The sequence below is a fragment of the Protopterus annectens genome, chromosome 3.part0 (assembly GCF_019279795.1).
Source record: "Protopterus annectens isolate FY-2018-M chromosome 3.part0, PAN1.0, whole genome shotgun sequence".
NCBI lineage: Eukaryota > Metazoa > Chordata > Ceratodontiformes > Protopteridae > Protopterus > Protopterus annectens.
In genome coordinates this window covers 830,789,160-830,812,791 of record NC_056731.1, presented here as the reverse complement: position 1 = coordinate 830,812,791, position 23,632 = coordinate 830,789,160, and the positions used below count along the sequence as shown (strand labels likewise).

Below are 23,632 nucleotides of genomic sequence, written 5' to 3'. Positions count from 1 at the left end.
TTTGAACCAACTAAGAGTTTTGCCATATATATGCGCTTTTAGTGAATCCCATATCATAACTATATTAATTTCTGAAGTATAATTAATATCCAGAAAAAGGAGTTCTGGCAGTAACCATGACTTAAATTCTTTAATTTTTGTAATATAGGAAGGAATTCTGGAAGCAGTGATTAATAGTTTAAAATCCATTTGAAGTTTCAGAACAAGAGAATTACAATCTGAAAGTGGACACGGAACTATTGAAAAAGTTGAGATTTTTGAATACAGCTCCTGAGAAACATATATTTTATCAATTCTTGTTTTGGCGTCAAATCTATAATCTTGGTGAGAAAATAATAATGAATTAACTTCTTTAGTATTAAATGTATCTCTTAATTTAAATGTCGCAGTCCATTTGTTAGAAGTTTTGCATTGGAGGAAAGATGAAGGGGCTTCTTATTAGTTGTTTCAGAAGTACAGTTAGTCTCCTATTATTAAATTATCTTTAAAGTTATTAGCAGTAACTTTTAAAACATTTTCTAGCAGCCCACACTCCAGTCCCAGGGAGCCAGTATAAATTTACTAATGTCCATATTCTATTATTAAATTTCAATATAACGAGAGTTATAAGACCAGCTTTATCTACATATTTGTATGTAATTTCAGGATTGATTAATCTTTTTCCATAGAATTGTTACTCCTTTGGTCTTTAATTTATAGGAAGACTGGGCTAAAGTCATGTATTCATTAGGATTCCATAAAGTTTTATCATTTATTTTAAAATGAGTTTCTTGAAGAAAAACTACTTGAGCTTTATTTAATTGTAAATACCTTAACAGATTGGATCTCTTATTTAGATAATTTAAGCCATTAGTATTTAAAGATAATGTTGGGACCATATCAAGACTGTTTTTAAAGAATAAATCTACTCTAGTCTTCCCCAGTACACCAGTTTCCTCCATTGATATTAATAATATTAATAAAATTCTAAGTACTGTTGTCAAGGGTATTATTTTTATAGATGCAAACCGAAAAAAAATTAAGTCAGGCTTATGGAAGACAAAAAAAGACTTAAATAATAAAGTATTAGATAGAACAGATTTAAAATAAATTTTAACCCCTACCAAACATGGAATGAAAATCATTCCTAGTCCAATAGGTAAATATGAATCTGTTAGACTATCCCTCATGACTTATCTCTCCATTTCTTCCGAGCTCCATAAAGAAAAAAAAATTGTTTAAGGAGACTACTTTATGAGTAAAAAATGGAAGTTTGACATTTTGATTGTACGTCATACCAGGCTTTATCTCTTTAGTGAATTAATGTATATATCAACTGTAGTCAACCAAGAGCAGTGTAAATGCATAAATAATCAACCTGGTATGCAACTCGGGTACAAAAAATTCCCAATTCTTAATGAGTTGTGCTTCTAGAAAATTATACTATCTTATACTTCCAACAATCTTTAATAAAACTGGTTAATCAGTTAGTTGATCTCCAAATTTAAGTCTGAAGCATTCTTGGCTGTGCAGTAAACCGAAATAATCTGAAATGCTTTAACAAATCATTCAGTTCTAATGAGTATTCAGTCCCTCACAGTTAAATAAAACGTAACCAATGTTGTGTCTTTTGGCTTTTCCTGGTTAGGGGTCAACATAACCAATATATTTGTAATAATAAATGCCACATGTAATACATAAATAATGAAATGATACCTAAACATTAATCTAATTCAAGTAAATCTTTGTGTGAGCGTGTCCACATAACCAGTAATTGAAATAAGTGTGCATATAAACATTTAATACATGAATTTCTTTCTGTTAGTGTTGTATACCTAAGTGGCATACCATCAATCACTGTAACCAATGCATAACACTTCAGGTATTCCTAAAGATATTTGAATAACTATTTAAATCCATGGGACAGCTGGTGATTTCAAGCTTTTCACATGCTGGACATTAGTATCAAATTCTATATTGAGAAGGTGTTAGATGTATTTACAAGTTGTGATGCATTAATAATGATCCAGCGTCCTTGTTAATAAAGAACTAGAATATATCAACAGTAATATTATCATGGCTTCTTCATGTCAGATTAATTCTCACAATTCTAATATTATGGCGACATAATAGTAGCCATCATTTAAGTAAGGTCACAGACTATATTTGACATAAAGTGAAAAAAATAGTTAACCTATTTACATTTACGATTGGATAAAGAATAGGTTTTACTGGAGAACTCTGAGCTAATTTACCCAATTATTGTACTTCTCAATCTTAAAGTAGCCATCCATATAATTATGACCTTCAAAATAAGTAGATTGCTTTTGTGTACTAGTCTTTACTACCAGTTAATGGTTGTAGACTCTTAAGTCTGTATAGCTAAATCTTGAAACAAGGCAGAATTCTTAATTAAAAGGCACCTGCAACTCCACTTTTTAATGTGTTTAGTATGCACATAATATTCAAAGCTAGTTATTAATGTCCCAGTACAATTAATCCCATAACACAATAGATTAGATATCAGTCACAAAGTTGACACTAATAACCCAGAGTGACAATTTAGTAATTAAATATTTTGTAGTACTTACTAAAACCCTCGGTGAGTCATAAAATATTAAAGTATGCTTGCAGTAAAATTTTATGCAAGCAAGAAGCAGTAAGATGAAGAAAAAAAAGTTTATTCCTAAATTAACCATGATGTCAGCTTGTTCATAATTGTTGGTTGGAGTTTAGTTAACCCTTACTGCTACATTACTGACAGGTCAGTTCGCTTTTAACAAAGCCAGGGAATATGAGTAAATACCATTTTAGCTCGCATTTACCTATCTCAGGAACTAAGGATCTATGCGTTTATTACAAGTCTTGAACATTACAATCATATTAAGTTCCTCTATGCCCCCAACAAGATAACTGATTAATGATCACACAACACTCCGTTGAAGCTAACCTTCCCCTTCCTTCTATAAAGAGTTCCGATAGCCAATCCCTGTTTGTTTTCTGTGGCCATGACAACCATAATCGCAAACCAAACCTAAGACACAGAGTAAATCGTATCAGAGATTAGGCTCATGGAATACCCCGAGCTCAAGAAAGCTTCACTTCGCACTACCATAGAGACTTCTCATTCTCCTGCCTTTTCTCTCTACCAAAAGTAAAGCACGATCAGAAACATTATGTCTAGCAACCCCCCAGAAATGAAAAGCAGCCCAAGATCTCGCAAAGCATACAAAAGGAAACCAGTCAATCAACCACCATAACCCTTAAATGATTCAAACCAAAGCAAAACAGAATAAAAGAAACACAAACGGAGCAAAGCACCAGCTGCCAATCAAACACCATCCATGGCAGGGACAAACATCTAAAGCCAATAGTGTTCCCTGTACCAGTAGATACAAACACATCATCATGCCACAGAGGTATTAATACATTACAGTAGGAACATATACCCTGTCAACACTACCACACTAGAAATAGGTACTTGTGTATCACCGCAGCCAGAACTGCAAGCACCCCCAGCCCACAATGCCAGCACAAAGCATCTCACACCCTCATCTTCCACTGAAAAATCAAGTGTTTAAAAGAAAACAAAAAATAAGAGATTAAGAGACATGATTGAGCGCATAATGGTTGTTTGCCGATGTGGAAATGTAACCATTCATGGTGTGACAATGTCAGACAATGGGTTTTCTTTCACACTGACAGTTGTTTTAGGCAGGGTTATCATTAAAAAAAGAGTAAGTTAATGTCGCTCTTTAAGTATGCACTTTACTGCCAGCATACCATGTAGCTCGCAGTAAGTGCGATACACGCTTCAGCTGTCAAGGCTGCTGTCTTACTCTAACCTCACAAATAACACACTGTAGAAGAAAAACAAACCAAGGTAGCAGCAATGGAACACCAGCCCACAATGGAAGCCAAAATACTTGCAAAATGCAGTTTATTCATAAAAAAACACACACGTTTCACTGAGTTTAGCGCTTTCTTTCCTACTGGAACTTCCTCAGTACTCAAACTACTAAATACATTAAAATGCTTAAATACAAATTAAAAAAATCACATGTTTTTACCCTCCAATAAAAGTCATTTATACTCTATAAACACTTTAATTTCAGTACTGGGAGTATGGATAAACTATCATTGAGCCCTGGATGTTGGGTTGCATTTAATGCAATTTGCCATTCAAGTTCAGCTAAATTCAGGTGCTCATCCACTACTCTCCCTTGTATGCCTTTAACCAATTGTTCCATTTTTACATTTACAATTCCTAATATCTAAACAATGCTCATATATACGTTCATGTAGCCTTCTCATAGTTTTCCCTATGTAGAAACTTGAACATAATGAACATTGTGCAATATAAACAACATTGTTGGCCTCACAACTGTTACCTCCCTTTGACCAAATACATAACATTAGCAATTGTGAAATGGTCAATAACCATAATGAATGGACATTGTGTGCAAGTTTGAGTTCTGAGGAAGTTCCAGTAGGAAAGAAAGAGCTAAACTCAGTGAAACGTGTGTGTTTTTTACAAATAAACTGCATTTTGCAAGTATTTTGGCTTCCATTGTGGGCTGGTGTTCCATTGCTGCTACCGTGGTTTGTTTTTCTTCTGCTGTCTTACTCACTGCAATTGCTCACCAGTTCCCCCCACTTAGAAAGGCACAGACACAGGAGTTATGTTTCTGCTTAACTTTTTTTTATTTTTAACAATTTTTAAACATAGACTCAGGTCCAAACATGGCAGTAACAACAGGAAGGAAGAAGGGCATCATCAGCCAGTAACATGTTTTCCATACTGTTCTTAGTATGGTTTAATCAGGAAACCGTAGTCCGCTATCAGCATCATCGAAATTTTACCAGCAGTCGCATTCCTCAACTTTCGCATTGGAATTGTTTTCCATTCTGTTTACACATTTTTAACAAAGTATTACTTTAACCAAAACATTATTCCTGTGTCTGTGTTTTCCTTCTGTGAGGGCTTTGTTTCTCATGGTTCAAATATTCCATTCATCAGTTAAGATAGCATCCCTGACAATTCAAGCATGCGTCTGTAATGCACGCAGAACAGGAAGAAGATTGTTTAATCTTTTTCTGTGCTTGAAGGTAGTCTAGAGTTTTTTTGCCAGCAATAATGAACTTGCACAACACTTTGCAGTTTCTTGCGGTCGTCTGTATTCAATGAAGTGAAATTCGCAACCGCGAAAATTTGGTTGCGATATGTCGGTACCATGACTGCTATAACTTTTTGAAATGCTGTTATCTCTCTGCTATATTGATTTCAAGAGCTTTCAGTATTTTGATTTGCAGAGATGTACAATTGATGGTGCACAGCACTGTTTCATAGTTACAATGTCCCAAACAGCTGCCCATTTATCGGTCTGATACCATTGATCAGTTGTCCATTTTGGGCACACCCAGGTACCAAGCAGCTTATTATGTAGACTCCAGTGCCAACTTTCTGATTTGTCTGTAGATCAACAAGGTTTATTTGGCTTTTTAGTAATTCTAGCCAGTGTCTGCAGGAAGTTGTCTGATAGAGATTTATGCTTATTTTATTTATTTATTCATTTTGTAGTGCAGTAAAGTATGGCCTCTGAACTGTAAAAATCTGAAGTATAAATTGCTGAAAGAAGATTTTAAATTGCATTCTTATTTGGTTAAATTCCTTCTGTGAGAGAAGGCGTGTGTATTCATGTTTGTCAACTGACACATTCTGGCAAATGACAAAGAAAGATGATACTGATTGGATAGTAGTGTAAGGAATTAAATTCGTAAGCTTTCCCTTGAATTAAGAGCTTCATGAAAGATGGTTGAGGCTAGTTTGTTTACTTGTGTAATATTCATGTTGTAGTACTTGACATATGATTTTCTTTTTTGCAGGCGAATGAAATGCTGTACAGTGGGCGAAAACTTACTGCACAGGAAGCATGTGCGAAAGGATTAGTATCTCAAGTTTTCTGGCCTGGAACATTTACACAGGAAGTTATGGTCCGAATTAAAGAGTTGAGCCTATGTAACCCAGTTGTAAGTTGTTACATTCATCATTCCCACACTTTGTACATATCCACAGGAAGGTTTTGCTGCAGACTGCAATTTGCACTCCTTTACAAGAAAAGAAAATTTCCCATACTTCTAGTCTCCTCTTAATGAATGAAGAATGGAAGACAGAATATGCTTTCAATTTAGTGCAGATGAATTGTATTTCAAAAGCTAAAAAGCTGGTTACAACTGTAGTAATTGTGGACATGCACTTGGTCACAAGCAATGAAGCTGACGGAAGAAAACTTGTCTATCATATCCAGCTGAGTGTTGCTGCTGCTGATCTTTGTGTTTCACTGTTGTAGTCATCACATTTGGGTTATCCCTGCCAGGGTAGCCCTCGGCTGGCCCTAATACCAGAGCCTTAGTATTTCTGTGTCAGTTGCTGTCGCTTCAGGGCTGACGTCAGGTCGTTAGTATAAATTAAGGCAGACGACGCCATTATATTAGTCTTTCTTGCCATGGAGCCCGAAGCAGAAGCAGTTCGCACGAGTGCCGGTTGCCCGGTACGTGAGTTTCGTCTACCGAATTGAAGTTGAGGTCTTCTAAAGCTAAGTACCCCGTTGGGGATCCTTTTTTCTTGCACTAACCGATGTCAGAAAAATTTAATAATTATCTCGCCTGTGGAAAGTAATACCACACCAAGACTTTCATTCTTACTGCGTCACTTGTTTAGGCCCAGACCACTACGTCCCCCGTTGTCGCTTCTGTGCTTTGTTCAACGCCAGAACTATCCATCGGGTCCTTACCGTAGCTAGATATTTTCGCTTACAGTCCTCAAATTCCGATATGGCTTCGGTAAGCCATCCGACAGCAGATCTTCCGAAAAAAACGTAAAGAATAAAGACGAAGACAGACCGCACAGTTCCAAACCTACTGACGGTGCTTCCGGTAAGCTAGTCGTCAGTTCTCCAGTCCTCAGTGATGTGCTTTCGTAGCCCCTGATGCCTGCTTCTGTGGATTCACAGGCTGCTACCGAGACCCTTTTGGAGGATGGTGTGCTGCAAAACTCTTCATCTGAAGTAGGATATTCATTTGTCTGCAACCTGTGGGTTATGGATCCGATATCAGATCCGAACCGGCATGGTTTTCCAGCTATGGCTCCAAGCTCTCAGCTCCTCCCCTCACCCATAATGCCCTGCTCTACCCTCATGACCTCAGATCTTGTTTGCCGCGCTGGTAACTGGATGTGGGTACATAGCTCTCAGCTAAGTGAACTTTTTTCTTGGTTAAAAATAGAGAATTTTTTGATTCTTTAAGTAAATTTGTGTGAAAGTATTAGGTTTCCCTTTATTATAGACTATTTTGAGTTATATTTAGTTAAGGTAAATAATTTTTATTCCCTCCCCTCGCTGTTGCGTTGAGTGTGTGTGTAGGCCTGTGTGGTTTTTTGTTGTTAAGTTACTTTCTGTAGCTTTAGGTAACTTTAGGTAATATAGATTATGGCTGACCAGCCTAAATCTATATTTTCTCGAGTGTGGCCATAAGCTCTCACCGGCTGATGGCCACACTCGGTGTGTGTCTTGGGGTTGAACACCTCACATCTGGTTGTTCCATTTGTGCAGGGTTCAAGAGGTCCAAGCTGGTCTTGGCGGGCCGCTGCAGTTGTTCCCCTGTGGCACCCCTCCTGCTCCTGGGACTCAAACTCCCGCTTCTGGAGAGGAGAGGATCGGCTAAAAGGAGGGAGAAGCACCGGGCCGAGACCTCTGTTTCGCCCCGCCAGCCCTTCTCCCCGGCTCCGTGTCTCCTCCTTCTCGGCTCCGGTCCCCTGTGTGCTTCTCACCGGGTCCTGAGGAGGAGGAGACCCGCGAGGCTATCGAGGAGGCACTCCAGGCCTACCTCGGTAGCCTATCTACCCATAGCCTTTCTGATGCTGATCTGGACCGGATGATGAGAAGGTTCATCCAGGCCCAGATGCAGATGGGAGTGCTCTTGCCTCCCCTCGGGGAGCTCAACACCCTTTTAAGCCTATTGCTCCTTCTCCGACCCGCTATCCGGGTTGAGCAACTGAGCCGAGCAGCTGAGCCGGGGAGGTCGGAGCCGATAGTACTTGGTACCGGATCCGACCCTGCCTCATCCGAGCCGGATCCGGGGATCAGTGCTCGCCGGCGCCGTCTGTGTCGGAGCGCACTGTCCCTTCGGATCCCGATCCACTCTTCGGATCGAGGATCCTTTGGTCGAGGCTTTTGATGTAGTGGAGAGGGCTCTGTTGAGGGTCTCCTCCCTCTGCACTGGGCCAGGCTTCCACCATCCGGCCCTGGGACAGCCCGTTTCTGTGCCCCAAGTTGCTCCCATGGAGCAAATTGCTGCGACTCCTCTGACAGCCCCAGAGGAGGCCCTAAGGAGGCACATTGACTCCCCGGTCTCTCACTGAAGACACGGACTTGGAGGAAGGAAGGCTCCCCACGGTCACCGAGGATGTCTCCTTCGAGACATCATGGAAATGGGGTGGTCTGCCCCAAGTCTTCCTCGGACGAGTCCGTGTTCTTGGAGGCATTCTCTTGGGTGTCCCCTGCCGACCCCTGGTGGACCTTATTACCACCAGGGCGTGGAAGGAACCGGACACCGTGGAGCCAATTCCCAAAGACCGGATAGGATCCTTAGTCCGCCCTCCGACAGGACCCATTGGAGTAAGGGGCCTCCTGTAGATGCCATGTTGATGGCGGCGCCACAAAGAGGGAACTGGCTCAGGAGAGTCCCTCAGTCCACCCACCGAGCAAGGAGTCTCGGATGATGGACCGCTTGGGGAAGCGGATGTTCAGTTCGCTGAACTATTTGGCACATGTTATTCGGATGCAGCGGGATCTTATTAAGGAATCGCTGCATGAGGAGGACAGAGTTCTGCACTCCACCAAAATGGCCACTCTTAGGTCAGTCACAAATACTTCTGCTACTCTCCCATGCAACGGAGGGCCGCTAGAGCTGCGGGACAGGACTGGTCACTCAGGCCTGGCTCCGTCCTTTTTCTGAGCCCTTCAAGCCTTTGATGGTTCTGCTCTGTTTGGCAAGAGAAGGGGGAAGACGCTGTCTGCCGTCGAATCCGCTTCTCTGCACCCCAGAGGCCCTATTCTAGGAACCAAAAGGGTCAGAAGAAGATGTGGTTCGCAGTCCCAGCCTGCTCGGACAACCAGTCCTTCCGTGGCAGAGGAGGACAGGGAGGACGCCCTAGAGGCAGAGGGGCTCCCAGAAACTTGGTCCAGGGAACCTTTCTCTGAACGGCCCGCAGCAACCCTGAGGGTTGCCCGACTGCTCTACTCTGGAGGCAGTCGGCACCTAGCGGCATGGGAGTCCATAACATCGGACCGCTGGGTTCTCCAAATCATATCCAGGGATATCGCATTCCTTTCCTTCACCTTCCAAAGTTGAAGTCCCTCCCAGACGTTCCACCCGGTCAGAGGCCGCTTTGGCAGAAATTGGCCATCTGCTAAAGAAAAGAGCCATCCAGCCCGTTCCCCAGACCAGATCGGATCAGGGTTCTACTCCAGATTCTTTTAGTGCCAAAAAGACGGGGAACTAAGACCAATCCTAGACCTCTCTCTCTTGAATCTGGCAGTCCCCAAAGAAAAATTCGAATGGTCACTCTGCAATCTATTCTCCCCTTCTGGGAGAAAATCACTGGATGTGCTCGATAGATCTCAACCACATCCTGATGGACAGGCGCTCCAGGAGGTTTCTCCGCTTCGGCTGGGAGCCAGTCACTACCAGTTCGGGTCCTTCCCTTTGGTCTCACCACAGCCCCAGGGTGTTTACCAAAGTACTAGCAGTGGTAGCGGCCCACCTGAGGCTTCAGGGGTGCAGGTCTTTCCCTACCTGGACGACTGGCTCAACAAGGCATCTACTTCTCTTGGCGAGACTCCTTTCTCCATCTTGCTCCATTTCTGGGCATCACAATAAATACAAAAGTCCAACCTGGCCCACACAGCTCTTAGATTTCATAGGGGCCAGACTAGACACAAGGAGTTCTGAGCCTTCCTCACTGCGGACAACGTTGTAAAACTGCAGCTCCAGGTGCGGTGCATTCTCCAGTCAAGTTCTGTTCCAGCGGCGGTGGGCCTGAGAGCTCTAGGGTCCATGGCTTGCTATAGCACTTCTTCCTCTTGCCAGGCTCAATATGCATTCTACAGTGGGCGCTCTTAGTACAGTGGTCATACCTTGCTCTCCCATGCATCATCCCATAGCGATCAGCAAGGCTTGCAAGCGGTCCCTCTTGTGGTGGCTCCACTCCCGGATCTCCACGAGGGTCGCCCATTTTGTGCTTCTCCCCTCTCGCCACGGTGACCACGGACGCCTCCCGCCTCGGGTGGGGGCACCGGACAGTCCAAGGCACGTGGAGCGATTCAGAGACCTTACTGCATATCAATGTTCTAGAGATGAGAGCAGTGCTCTTAGCCTTCAGGCCTTTCTTCCCTTCGGAACAATTGCGATTCAATCGGACAATATGTCTGTTGTCTGATACATCAACAAGCAAGGAACAAGGTCTTACCCTCTTTGTCGAGAGGCCATGAGAGTTTGGGAATGGGCAATCTCCACCAATCGCTTTCTCGGTCCAACATCCTAGCGGACAAGCTCAGTCGCACCATTCTGACCCCTTGTGGTCTCTCAATTGTCAAGTAGCGGGCATATTGGGAACCCCTTCATGCGATCTTTTTGCTCTTCCCTCAAACACCAAGTGCGACAGTTTTTTCTCTAATACCTCCTCCGGAGGTACCCCAAGAGACGCTCTGGTGCATGCTTGGCCACCCGGTCTTCTGTATGCCTATCCACCCTTGCCTCTGATGCTGCAAGTTCTTCAGAAAGCCTCTCGGGTGGGTTGCAGAATGATTCTCATTGCTCCATTCTGGCCTCGACAGATCTGGTTCCCCTTTCTAAGGTCTCACTCGGTGAATCCTCCTTGGATTCTAGATCCCATTCGGATCTGATATCCCATCCATCCTGCATTCCTCCTCCGAACCTGGACAACCTGAAGCTGACCGCTTGGCTGCTCCAGTTCCACTCTTGATAAGGACTCGGTATTTCTTCACCGGTAAAGGCTATTTTGGTGGCGGCTCATAAACCATCCACTAGAAAGGTTTACGAAGCAAATGGGGCAAGGCCTAAATCCCTTCACGGTTCCTCTCCCTGTAGTGCTTGATTTTCTAACCTCTCTCTTTAACGATGGTGCCAGCAGTTCCACAGTCAGAGTTCAACTGGCGGCAATTTCTCACTATCACATTGGTCAAGAGTCTAATCCTCTTATGTCAGCCAAATTGTGCAAAACATTTCTTAAAGGTACTTTCCTTCTCAGGCCCCTATAAAGCAAGCAGTTCCTCCTTGGGACCTTTCTTTGGTCCTACAGGCCTTGACCGCTCCCCTTCGAGCCGTGGATCTCAAATTCTTGTCCTATAAGACAGCCTTTTTGGTAGCCATTACATCAGCCAAGAGAGTTTCTGAACTTCAAGCTTTATCAGCTAAACCTCCTTACTTGGTATTTCATCCGGACCGTGTATCCCTCAGGACCAACCCGTCCTTCCTTCCTAAAATCGCTTCTGAAGCAAACATCAATCAATCCATTAATCTCCCTGTTTTCTTCCCTAAGTATGAAAACAAAGGTGAATATAAGCTACATTCACTAGATGTTCACAGGCAACTTAGATTTTATCTCAACAGGACAGCTGGTCATAGGCAATCCGACCAGCTGTTTATTTCCTTTGCAAAATTCAATTTGGGCAAGCCAATTTCTAAAGTTTCTCTGTCCGCTGGATTTCACAGTGCATTTTATTGGCTTATCAAGCGTCAGGAAGGGGGGTGTTCATGCCCATTCAACCCGGTCAGTATCTACCTCGGCAGCCTTCAAGGCTAGGATTCCTCTAGATGATATTTGTGCAGCAGCCACGTGGGCTTCATCTCATACATTTATTTCTCACTATAAGTTGGATCTTGCATCTAGGGGTAGAGCATCCTTTGGCTCGGTGCTCCGGAATATCCTTCCATGATGGCCCAAGATTCAGGTAGCTGGGGACTCTGTCCCACAGGTTGCAGACAAATGAATATCCTACTTCAGATTTAGAAGTTATGTACTCACCATAACGCTCCATCTGAGTAGGTGTATTCATTTGTCTGCAACCCTCCTATCCCCTGGCCTTTCAGTTTCCTGCATATTCCTTGTTACCCTTTTTAGGGTATTGTTGCTTTGGCAAACTCGATCTGAGGTCATGAGGGTAGAGCAGGGCATTATGGGTGAGGGGAGGAGCTGAGAGCTTGGATCCATAGCTGGAAAACCATGCCGGTTCGGATCCGATATCGGATCCATAACCCACAGGTTGCAGACAAATGAATACACCTACTCAGATGGAACGTTATGGTGAGTACATAACTTCTAATTCAACTAAGGATCCTGCAGTCGTCTCTACCTTGGATGGGTCCGGAGCCGCTGAGCAGGCACCAGCTTCCAAGGAAGTCCTTTGCACTACCGATTCTTGACACAAACAGTCTTCTTTCGCAACTAACGTTCTTTCAAAAACAACCGAGTTTCTTAGGCCCAGGGTACGAACCACACCCAAAAAACTGATAATCCAATCCCAGACACCTGCTTCCTTGCCTCAGTCTCAAATGCTTAAAATGGCAGAAGACCTTATCATGCTGATCACGGGAAGCCAAGCTACCCCCTCCAAAAGAAAGAGATCTGTCCCCTGTAGTTTTGTCTGAACAAGAATCAGATGACTTTGATGCATCTGAGTATGAAGACATGCAACCCCTCTCTACTTATGAGGATTCTGATGCAGAGGATTCCATCCCTTCAGCCTCTCCCCCAGAGGATTTTTCCTTTGGGGAAACCCTTCATACTTTAAGGGAGCATTTCCAATGGGAGAGGTCAAGATTCTGTCTAAAAAGAGATTTTGGGAATTCTTGGATCTTCCACAACACAGACCCTTGGCCATCCCCCCCAGTCCTGGATGTTGAGGAGGATGTTTTCCTGGAATCCAGTTTGACTCCTGACACCCTCCGTCCTGCACCAAGAAAACCAGACGGGTACTATAGTGTCCCTGACTCACGCAAATTTCTTTTTAAAAATCCTACTGCTGACCCTGAGGTAATTTCTTAGGGGCCTAAAGGGATTAAAGTAACCTCTGCTAAGAATCCCACCCCCTCAGATAGGGATTCCCGAGCACTAGACAGATGGGGTAAAAAAGTATACACCTTAGCTATTCTTGCTATCAGGGCCCTAAACTGTCAGTTCCATATGCTAAAATTTCAGCAACATACCCTGGAACTCCTCACAGAAAATGTCTTCGTTTCCTGCTTATGCAGAATCTAAAGAATTAGAAGAGTTAATGCATTATGCAAGTCAAGTAACTAAGCACACCTTGCACTGTGGTTATGACACCCTAGAAGCTTCGTGCAAGGCAGCAGTCACCGGATCTGTCATTAGAAGGCATGCATGGCTTAAGGAACAGCCCCTGCCAGACCATGTCAGATCTAAATTGTTGGATACCCCCTTGCACAAAGACAACTTATTTGGCACTAAAACATAAGAGCTCTTAAAAAAGATGGAAGAAAAAGCAAAATCTATGCAGACAGTTAAGGATTTCTTACAGTCCAGCCACCCAGGTTCAGCAGGCATTGTCCCACCATGCACTGGTCCTTTCCTGCTCCCACTAAGCCAGCCCAGGCCCCGGGGAACCAGGCCCCCCAGACAGCAGCCACAGGGAATGCAAAGATCTAAGCAGTGGACTACCCCAATTCAAAAACAGGGAGTTATAAGCCACCCCCTTATGGTAAGAACTTACAATGACTCACCTCCCCCACCCCCTCCCTCTGCCCACCTTCACTTACCCCTAGGAGGCAAACTCTCCTTTAACGCAAGCACCTGGGCCACCATTACCAACGACCACTGGGCTCTCAACAGTGTCTCAGGGACACAAATTTTCCTTCCATATCCTTCAAACCCCAAAAGGGTTCCCAGATCTACTTCCAAACCAGTGGGCAGAGGCTCAAAAGCAAATCCTTTCCCTGCCTTCTATGAGGGCAGTAGAGAATGTTCCTGCAGAACAGATAGGCCAAAGTTTCTACTCCAGACTTTTTCTGGTGCCCAGAAAAGAGGGCACCTGGCACCCCATCCTCGATCTACCCATTCTAAACACCTTCCTGGTGATCCCAAAATTCAGAATGCTCACCCTCTAGTAACTGCTACCCATGCTCTCCAAAGACGCTTGGCTAGCCACCCTAGATCTAAAAGAGGCCTGCCTCCACATTCCTGTCAGGGAATCATTCAGGAAATATCTCCATTTCAGGGCAGGATCTCAACACTTTCAGTTCTCTGCTCTTCCCTTTGGCTTATCTACTGCTCCTAGAGTTTTCACAAAATGTCTGGCTCCGGCCATTGCCTTTTGCAGACAAAGGAATATCCAGATTTATCCATACTTAGACAACTGCCTTATTCAGGCAGACAGCCAGGAAAAGCTGCTCAAGTACCTGGCTTTTGTAAAGACCCTACTAACCTCCCTAGAGTACACAATCAATGAAAAGAAATCCAAATGGGTGCCCACCCAAAGGATTATCTTTTTGGGAGCAAGCCTGGACAAAGCAGCCCAGATGGCATTCCTTACACCAGAAAAACAAATTTTCCTGACAGCCTACTTTTCTCAACTAGCCACCAGATCCCAGTTATCTACAAGGAAGATTCTGCAAACTTGGGGCTTCATGGCATCTTGCATACTACTCATTCCACAGGCCAGACTGCATATGAGGAAACTTCAGTGGTACCTAAAAAGCCTTTGGTGTCAACACTCTCAAGACCTGGAGACTCTGCCTATAATTCCTTGCCTCAGAAAAGATTTTCTTTGGTGGGCAATAGCATGCTCCCACAACAAGGGACTGCCTTTCTCACCACCCCCGACTGCCCAGACCCTCACCACAGATGCATCAGACTATGCATGGGGTGCACACCTGGATGGCAGGTGTATACATGGCCAATGGAGCCTGCAGCAAATCCCTCTGCCCTTCATCCAGAAAGAGATGATAGCTGTCAAGCATGCCTTGATAGCTTTCAAACCCCTTCTCTCCCCAGGGACTGTCCTGATCAAAACAGACAACACCACTGTGATGTGTTATATCAACAAGCAGGGAGGTATTCAATCCTACCCTCGGCCATGCTACTGCACCTGTTAGCACAATTCCTTCCAGGTTCTCTCAACTCTCTGGAAGACTAAGCAGAAATCTTCTGGATCCAGATGAGTGGCAGCTCAACAGAAGAACCTTCACCCTAATAACTCAGAAATGGGGCACTCCAAAGGTCGACCTCTTTGCCTCCCACACCAACCAGCAGCTCAGCAAATTCTGCACCAGAGAGCATCACTGCATGGCTTGGAAAATGGATGCTCTGTCAAACTATCGGTCTATGCCTTTCTTTCACTACCTCTCATCCCCAGGGTACTTCTCAAAATAAAGGAGGAAAAACCAAGGACAATTCTTATAGCTCCAGACTGGCTTTGCCAGCACTGGAACCCCTTGCTGCGCAGCTTGCCCCCACTGCCACCATGGCATCTTCCTCAGATTCCAAACCTCCTGACCCAGAGGGAAGGGGAATTCATGCATCCCCAATTGCAAACACTCATTTTGGCAGCTTGGCTTATTCCCTAACCCAACAGGTTCTAGATGGTATATGTGAGGCCAGACGCCGTAGCACTAGAAAGTCTTATGCTGACAAATGGAAAAGGTTCTGCACCTGGATCTAGGCTGAGGGAGCCAATTCAGCACAGCCCTCCCTCCCTCGCGTCCTGGATTACTTAGCTGACCTAGTACACAGTGGCCCCTCTTTTACCCTCTATAAAAATTCATGCCTCTGCTATTTCTGCTCATTTTCCCACTGAGCAGCCTCTTTTTCTCACATCCTTTGATCAAACATTTCCTAAGAGGGGCTAGCAACTTTGAGGCCACCCAGAAGAGCACCAATCCCAGCTTGGGACTTTGACTTTGTGTTGGAAAAGTTCACCCTGCTCCCTTTCAAACCAGCTTTTTCTGCAGAACTAAAATTTCTCTCCTGGGAGACCGCTTTCCTTCTGGCCATCACTTCAGCCAGAAGAGTCTCCGAGCTGCTAGCGCTCATGGTTGTGGAACCATTCATCATCTTCCATGTTGACAGGGTATCCCACAGAACTTAACCCATCCTTCATGCCCAAGGTTGTGTCCAGTGTGGCTCTCAACCAATCCATTCATTTGCCCACCTTTTTTCCTAATCCCCAGAACAAGGGGGAAAGGATCCTGCGCACTCTAGATGTGCACAGACAGCTCAGATTCTATCTAGGCAGGACTAAATCCTTCAGAAAGTCTAATCAATTTCTGGTTAGCTTTGCTACAGGGGCAGAAGGCAAAACCATCTCCAAACAAACTATTTCCAAATGGATAGCACACTGCATCCATTTCTGCTACAAACAACATGGAAAGCCTTCCCCCAAGAGGGTCAGGACTTACAACACCAGAGCAGCCTCCACTTCTGCTGCTTTCCTCAGAGGAGTCCCCACCAGGGACATCCTGGAGGCTGCTACCTGGACATCTGCTCACACTTTTACCAAACATTACTACCTGCCTCTCTTCAAATCCAGGGCAGGGCTTGCCTCTGTAGTCTTGCAGGGCATCCTAGCCAGCCCCTAGTTTTCTTGACTGCCTCCACCCATTTCCACAGCTTTGTGAATCAACCCAAATGTGATGACTGCAGCAGTGAAACGCGAAGAACATAGTACAGTTGTGTACACTTACCATAAATGTAGATATTTGAGTGTATTCACTGTTGCAGTCCTGGTTTCCCTCTCTCCATCAACCTTTCTTCTCTTTCATTACAAGGGACGTATTGGTGTTTACTTTCTACTGGTGGGGTTCTTCCACCAGAACCTGGCTCCTACTTGGAGGCTCCTGACAGGTTAGGGCAAGAAAAACTGATGTAATGGCATTGGCTGCCTTACTTTATACTACTGACGACCTGACGTCAGTCCTGAAGCGACAGCAACCGACGCAGAAATACTAACCCTCTGGTATTCGGCCCTGCCGAGGGCTACCCTGGCAGGGATAACCCAAGTGTCATGACTGCAACAGTCAATACACTCTAACATCTACATTTATGGTAAATGTACACAACTGTAGTTTTCTCGTTACCACTATATTCTCATTCTCCTGCTGCCATTTTTGCCTTCTCCTTCACCACCACCTTTTCCTCTTCATCTGTACCATCCTACCTGTACCATGAAAGTGTAGCATGTTAAGGTTTATAGCCTCACTTTTTTCCTTATGTAATGTGAATGCTTTGTTTTCTCTGTCGCCATACCATAAGTCTGCCATTCCCTTCAGTATTTTATGTGCAATGTTTTTTTCTTGTGCTTATTTTCTTTAGGGCTTCTACAGATTGTCGTATTGCTATGCTTATTACCTTGCACAGTGGGAAGAAAGACCCAGCTACTACACCTCTGCCCAGCTTGCAAGCCACTCTTTCTCATGGTGGAGATTTGTGTCTGCATCAGCATTTCATCTCACCATTCTTAGTGTTTTGATTATACTGCTTTTCAAGCGTAATGTATGACTGATATACTCTAAGCAGGACCAGACCTCATATCCAGTACTTATTCAGTCCATTGCATTTATATTTTTTCTCCTAACATTTACCATCTGATTTGATCAGAGACTTGGTGGACCATTTACTTCACCTTTTGGTGTCCTACTATTTCCCAGAGCAAATATATGTGCAATTGCCGCTCATTGGTAAAATTCCTAAAATTTGATTGCGGTAGCCATGCAAGTCCTATGATGCTTGAAACTAAAACTTTGCAAACCCCAGAACTGTTTGTGCTTTGGAATTCTACAAGTGTGCCATACAGAATCTTTTCCGCATCTTTCCCAGAGATGGCATCTTTAGAAATTTCTTTGACAAAACTACCTTTTATACTGGCAAGCTTCATATCCCCACCAAACCCAGTTAACTCCACTGATTATGCAGAAACATACATCACCACACTATATACCGGCATGTAAACAGCTGCCTAGATGCAGCTGTACCCCATAGGAACAAGTGTAGAGCAAACCCAAGAAACAAACCTACATGGTGGAACCATTATATCAACAAGCTTTATAATAAAAGGAAAATAATTTTGACCAAAAGTAAGAAGAGTAATTCCCAGAATGTTAGAGCCCTTGTCACTTAAATATCAAACAACTTAGGAGCATAATAAAATCTACCAAAGCCAAGTTTGAGGCTAAAATAACTAAGGCCATTGCCAATCACAAGGCATTTTTAGTTATGTTCATAATCTCAAAAGCACAGCGCAACATTACACTGAGCTAACTGTGAATGATGTTACCTACAGCGAGGTTGAAGATGTAGCAAACCTACTGGCTAGTATAGTTAGCTCTAACTTTACCCCTCTCCCCTTCATTTGTGCCTCAAGATGTACCTGAAACTGGTTTGCCTCCAGCTGTCACAATAGACTAAGTCCTAAAAGTGCTAAACTAAAAGTACTGCATCGATGTATCCTGATAACATTCCTGGATGCATCTTAAATAGCATGAAGCATGATTTTGCTACATCCTGACAACATTGTTAAATGTCAACCTCCATACAGGTTTTGTACCAAGCAAATGGAGAACTAGTCATTCTCCTGCATAAGAGAGGACCTTCCACAGACATTCCATGAGCCCAGACAATTACAGACCCATAAGTCTGACCAGCCTCATATGCAAAGCCATGGAAAGACTAATCATGGAACTAATATTTCAGGAGGCAGGTCATAATTACTCAACCTGGTGTATCTTTTTGAAAAGATCACCAAATCAGTGGATGAAGGCAAAACAGTGTGGGCCACATACCTCAGCCTGACCAAAGCCTTTGACACAATTCCCCACTCAGGCATAGTAGAAAAGGTAACTAAACTGATACTAAACCGATATGTCACCCGCTGGATTGCAAGCTGGCTCACGAATAGGACTCAGAAAATCAATATAGGGGAAGTTAACCTTCACAAAGGGACGAGTCACCAGTGGAGTCCTCCCAGGGTTCTGTGCTGGTATGTCTCCTGCTTGGCATCTAATTTTCTGAAGTAAAAGCCACCACTAATGGACTGTGGCTGACTACGTCTACAGATGACTGCAAGCTAGGAGGGTCATTGAATCCCCAGATGATTTAGTCATTCTGCAGGAAGGTTTGTCCCAAATAAATAACTAGTGACAAAGTCATGGGCTGAAACTAAATGCCAAAAAATGCATTATTGTATCCATTGTGAAGTTATCGACCCAAGGAAAATACCGAATACACCTGTAAGAGTTAAACCAGTAACTCGGAATTTGGGAACTTATGTGGACGGTGATCTAATGTTTCACCAACGTGTGTTCATTTTTGTAAAAAAAAATAAAAAAGTCCTTCTATATTGCACAGCTTATAAACAAATGGATTGTCTAGATATAGGGATGTCATTGCCCCCTTTACTCAGCCCTCATTAGGCCAGTCATTGAATGTAATGCCGCCTTTGGCAGATGCCGATCCAGATACATACAACAACTGGAATGCCCACAGAGGTGCCTTACCAAAAGGATGCAAGGCCTAAATGTGTTCTACATAAACCGACTGTGATCCCTGTCCTTGTACTCTGTATCCTACAGAGTGCTAAGAGGTGGCCTGTGTCTGGAATCAAGGTATTCCCCGACCCAGTACTGATTGATTTATTGCACACCAGAAAGTTAAAATGGCATAAGTCATAACCTGTTTTGGGATCTAAACCTTTTCTAAAACATCAACGGAATGGTTTTGAGGGACAGTTATGTCTCAGAGGACCGACTCCCCATCCACATAAAACACATTTCATCCCTGTCCATATTCAAGTTTAACTTAGAGCTATGGATGGAAAACACAAAATTTACCCCAGGACTGCCCACTGTACTACTAGCCAGAGGCAGCTCCTAAATGCTTTATTCCTTGCATGGATCCCCTCAAGTTTTCTATACTATGATCTCAGCTATTCTCTTCAGGGGTAATATGTAATCGAATCAGCCATGGGGACGGGTAAGGCCAATCTATAACCAAATGGGATATTTCAACCACAAAAAAGGGAAAGTGACTAGGCTTAAATGGCCCACAAGGGCAGCTAGCCTAGTACCTACTTATGAAGTTGAGTCTAAAGGGCTTACAACACTCAACTTTTTCCAAATCCATCCTTGTGCAAGGGGAATTTATATAATTGTACAGTTCTGCCGGAGTTATTTGTGCTGCTGCCTTTTCTGTGATTATATGAGGTAGCTTGTGTAAAATTCAGAACCTGTTGGTAGGCAAACTTTGTTTAGTTGTTAACTTGCAGTTTGTTTAGGTTAGACGCACTAGGCCACTACCCTGTGTTTAAAAAAGGCCCAAGGTGGTATTCATACTGACTAGGATAAATTTGGTCAGGGCTCTAGGGAACTAGTTCTACTTTTTTTTTTTTTTTTTTTTTTTTTTTTTTATCAGTGCTGTGTGATCTTTTACAACTACCCGATCCACCACCACCTCAGGCAGATGGCACCTCAGTTTAATGGTTCAGCCAAAAGATAGTACACTCAGGAATACAACACCCCACCCCAATGCTGTACCATAATATCACTACTGGAAAAAACAACACAAGTACCTGGTAGGGGAGTAGAACCCATGACCTTCAGATCTTCCAGTACTAATGGCATGTGTGCTACCTATTGAGCCACTAATACTGAAGCTCACTCTTGTCTGCCTCTCACCAGCCCTGGCAATTTGCCACACACTACTGTAGGCCTTGTACAGAGAGACTGGCAAGTCCAAGAGTACCTTAAAATGTTGGCAATTAAACTTTATTTGAAATACACTAACACTGAGCTAAGAGTATTTTAAGTATAAAAAATGTATATTTTAGCAAAAGTAAAGCATGTCATGTTTGGGTAGAACCCCTAAGATGGAGGATTTCTAGCATTAACTATCACTTGTTTCGTACCCAGCTTGACTGTACCATGTGCAAATAATGCCTGAATTACACTTATGAAAGAGTTTGCTGTTAACAGTGATTGCTGTGTCCTCATTGGTGCTTTGTGCTGCTAATTGCATATTATGGACAGTGTCTCGTTGATATTAATCAGCGATGTCGGTGGTATCACTGAAGAAGTGAAAGTTCACCAGCTCACCCTGTATTTGTGTCTGTTAATGAATGAGTAGTTATTCCTAAACGGTGTATAGATTTGTAGTTTGCCTGTAAGCCAAGGGGGTATTGAACTTTGAGCATTCATTTATTCTGCAGTTCAGGGTTGTTGGAACCTAATCCAACATTAAGTAGGCTCAACACAGAGAAGCTTATCCTGAATCTAGTGGCAGCTGCCATAGGCTATACATATATGCCAGCAAGCACTTTGGACGACTGCCAGTTGACTTGCAGCATGTCTGCAGTGTTTGAGAATACTGTAGCATCCATCATGTGCAGGCTTTGCATAGAAGATACTGCAACCAAGAACCACCAGATTGGAGTACCAAGCACTGTGAGTTGTCCTCTGTGACAGAAACATAATAAAATTAAGGATACTAAATACTAAAACTAATATAAGGACCTCAGAAAGACTTGATTTTTGTTTTTATTTTTAGATTGTGTGACGCTTTTGTATTTTGATTGCACAAACCAAGACACTAAGACCAGAAGAAAGATATATGCTAGGTTGTATTGATACAGTAGCATAAAGCAAAGGTAAGTGTCTGTCAGTGGAATTATTGCATGTAAATCCTGAGAAACTATGGTTTAAGGACTTGGCCATGGCTGGGTAAAACTGCAGCAGTCGTCCTGTAAGGGATTAAAAGCAGCAGCAGGTGCTTTTTTGTGTGCTATTAACTGCATACTGAAAGTAACCCCTAAAGCAGTTTTCTTCAAGGAACTTGGTTTTGCTTACTTGGTGGTCTTCATTTACTGACTACAAAAAGTTTGATGTTTTTATGTAAAATTCAGTTCTAAAATACATAACCTGAAACAGTGCATTTGCATTATGATTCTTTCTGATTATGTTCCAGTACAGAATGCACACACAGCCTAAAGATGATTACTTATCCAAGCACGTCAGCGTTATAGTAGGATGTCGTCATATTTTGTAGTAAGTTTGTTTGGTAGGTCAGCACTGTGCTGTATGGAACATGTAAGATACAAGCAGTTGATAGGGTGTAGTATTTCAGGTGTAAGGCACTGTTTCTTGTGAAACGCAAGACTTGCTCTTTGCCATTACTAGCAGTATTTGGTAGAAATGCAGTTTGTGTTCATCATATTGATTACTGCTGCAGTAGCCTTAGCTGTCTGTATGGCCAAGGGTGCCTGCAGGCAGATGCAAAGGGGTGCAGTTGCACCCCTCTGAAATCAGCTCGCTGGGAGATCAATCTTCTTTTAATTAAATACAATTTATTTTAAGGGTGTTCTTTAAGAACGCCGTTTGCTTCCAGTCACATAGATGCTTCTGCATCTGTGTGACCAATGGTTTACGTCTTCATCTTCTGCACCTGCGTGGAATTTGAATTCCACAAGACTTTTGGACTGCGGACAAATGTACAAGTGAGAGGTAGGTGTGTGTGTAAGAAATCGGTATGGGTGTGTGGATGTAAGAGGTAGGTAGATAAAGGTAGGGGTGTGTGTGTGTGTGTGTGTGTGTGTGTGTGTGTGTGTGTGTGTGTGTGTGTGTGTAAGAGGGAGGTAGGTGTGTGTGAAAGTAAAAGGGGGGTAGGCATGTGTTTGTATGAAAGTAAGAGGGGGGTAGGTGTGTATGTGTAAGGGAGGGGGGCTTCATACCTTGCAATTATCCAGATTTTTGCCTCATATTTCAGTTTATCAAAAATTGGGTTTTTCTGGCAAATCATTGAGGACTGAAATCTAGCAGACATTTGAATTTTAGACTTCATTTCTTCAGAAAATGCATACTAATGCAAACCTTGTTCTTTTCACTTTCTTAGGAGGTTGGGGGATTGTATGTGTGTCATACCTCTCAACTTTACAGATTTTTTGCCTTTTATTTTTGGTCTGCTCCTCAAAAATAGTTTTTTCTTTTGACAAATTACTAGGATGAGCTAAGGATTAAAGTTACTAAATAATGACATGCATTAGAGTTTCAGACATCATATCCTTCAGAAAATGCATTTGAACACAAATCCTGTTATAGCAACTTTCTAAACATGTCCCTAGTTTTGGGCCTTTGTCCCCAGCATTATAACAGGCTTTCTCTAGATTTCTTGTGCTAAGAGATTGAGAGGTATGGTGGGTCTCTGTGTGTGTCTCTGTCTCTGTGTGTGTCTCTGTCTGTGTGTCTGTGTGCGTGCGTGCCTGTGCTTGTGTGTGTGTGTGTGCGTGTGTGTGTTTGAGGGAGGTAGCATATACCCCTCAGCTGTCCAGGTTTTTGCAGAATGTCCAGACTTTTGCCCCATATTCCTCCTAAAAAGGATTGAAGTTGCTAAATAATGACATGCATTGGATTTTTAGACGTCATACTCTTTAGAAAAATGCAGGTACTTCCTTATAGCGGCCTTGGCGATATACTTGCATAAACAGTACATTGTCCTTGTGTGAAATGATGTATACTGTTTCATGACTATGCTGACATTGCTTTGTCACATACTTAAATGTTTGAAGAGGGACAA

General features: G+C 43.2%; 1 protein-coding gene across 1 annotated transcript in view; it reads left to right on the top strand.

The window, feature by feature from the left end:
• Positions 1–23,632, top strand: part of CDYL (chromodomain Y like) — a 758,082-nt gene that overhangs the window by 634,371 nt on the left and 100,079 nt on the right. Inside the window, exon 6 of the mRNA XM_044065168.1 lies at positions 5,866–6,009. Within this exon, the coding sequence (XP_043921103.1) occupies positions 5,866–6,009 (144 nt within the window). The remainder of the gene's footprint in view (positions 1–5,865; positions 6,010–23,632) is intronic.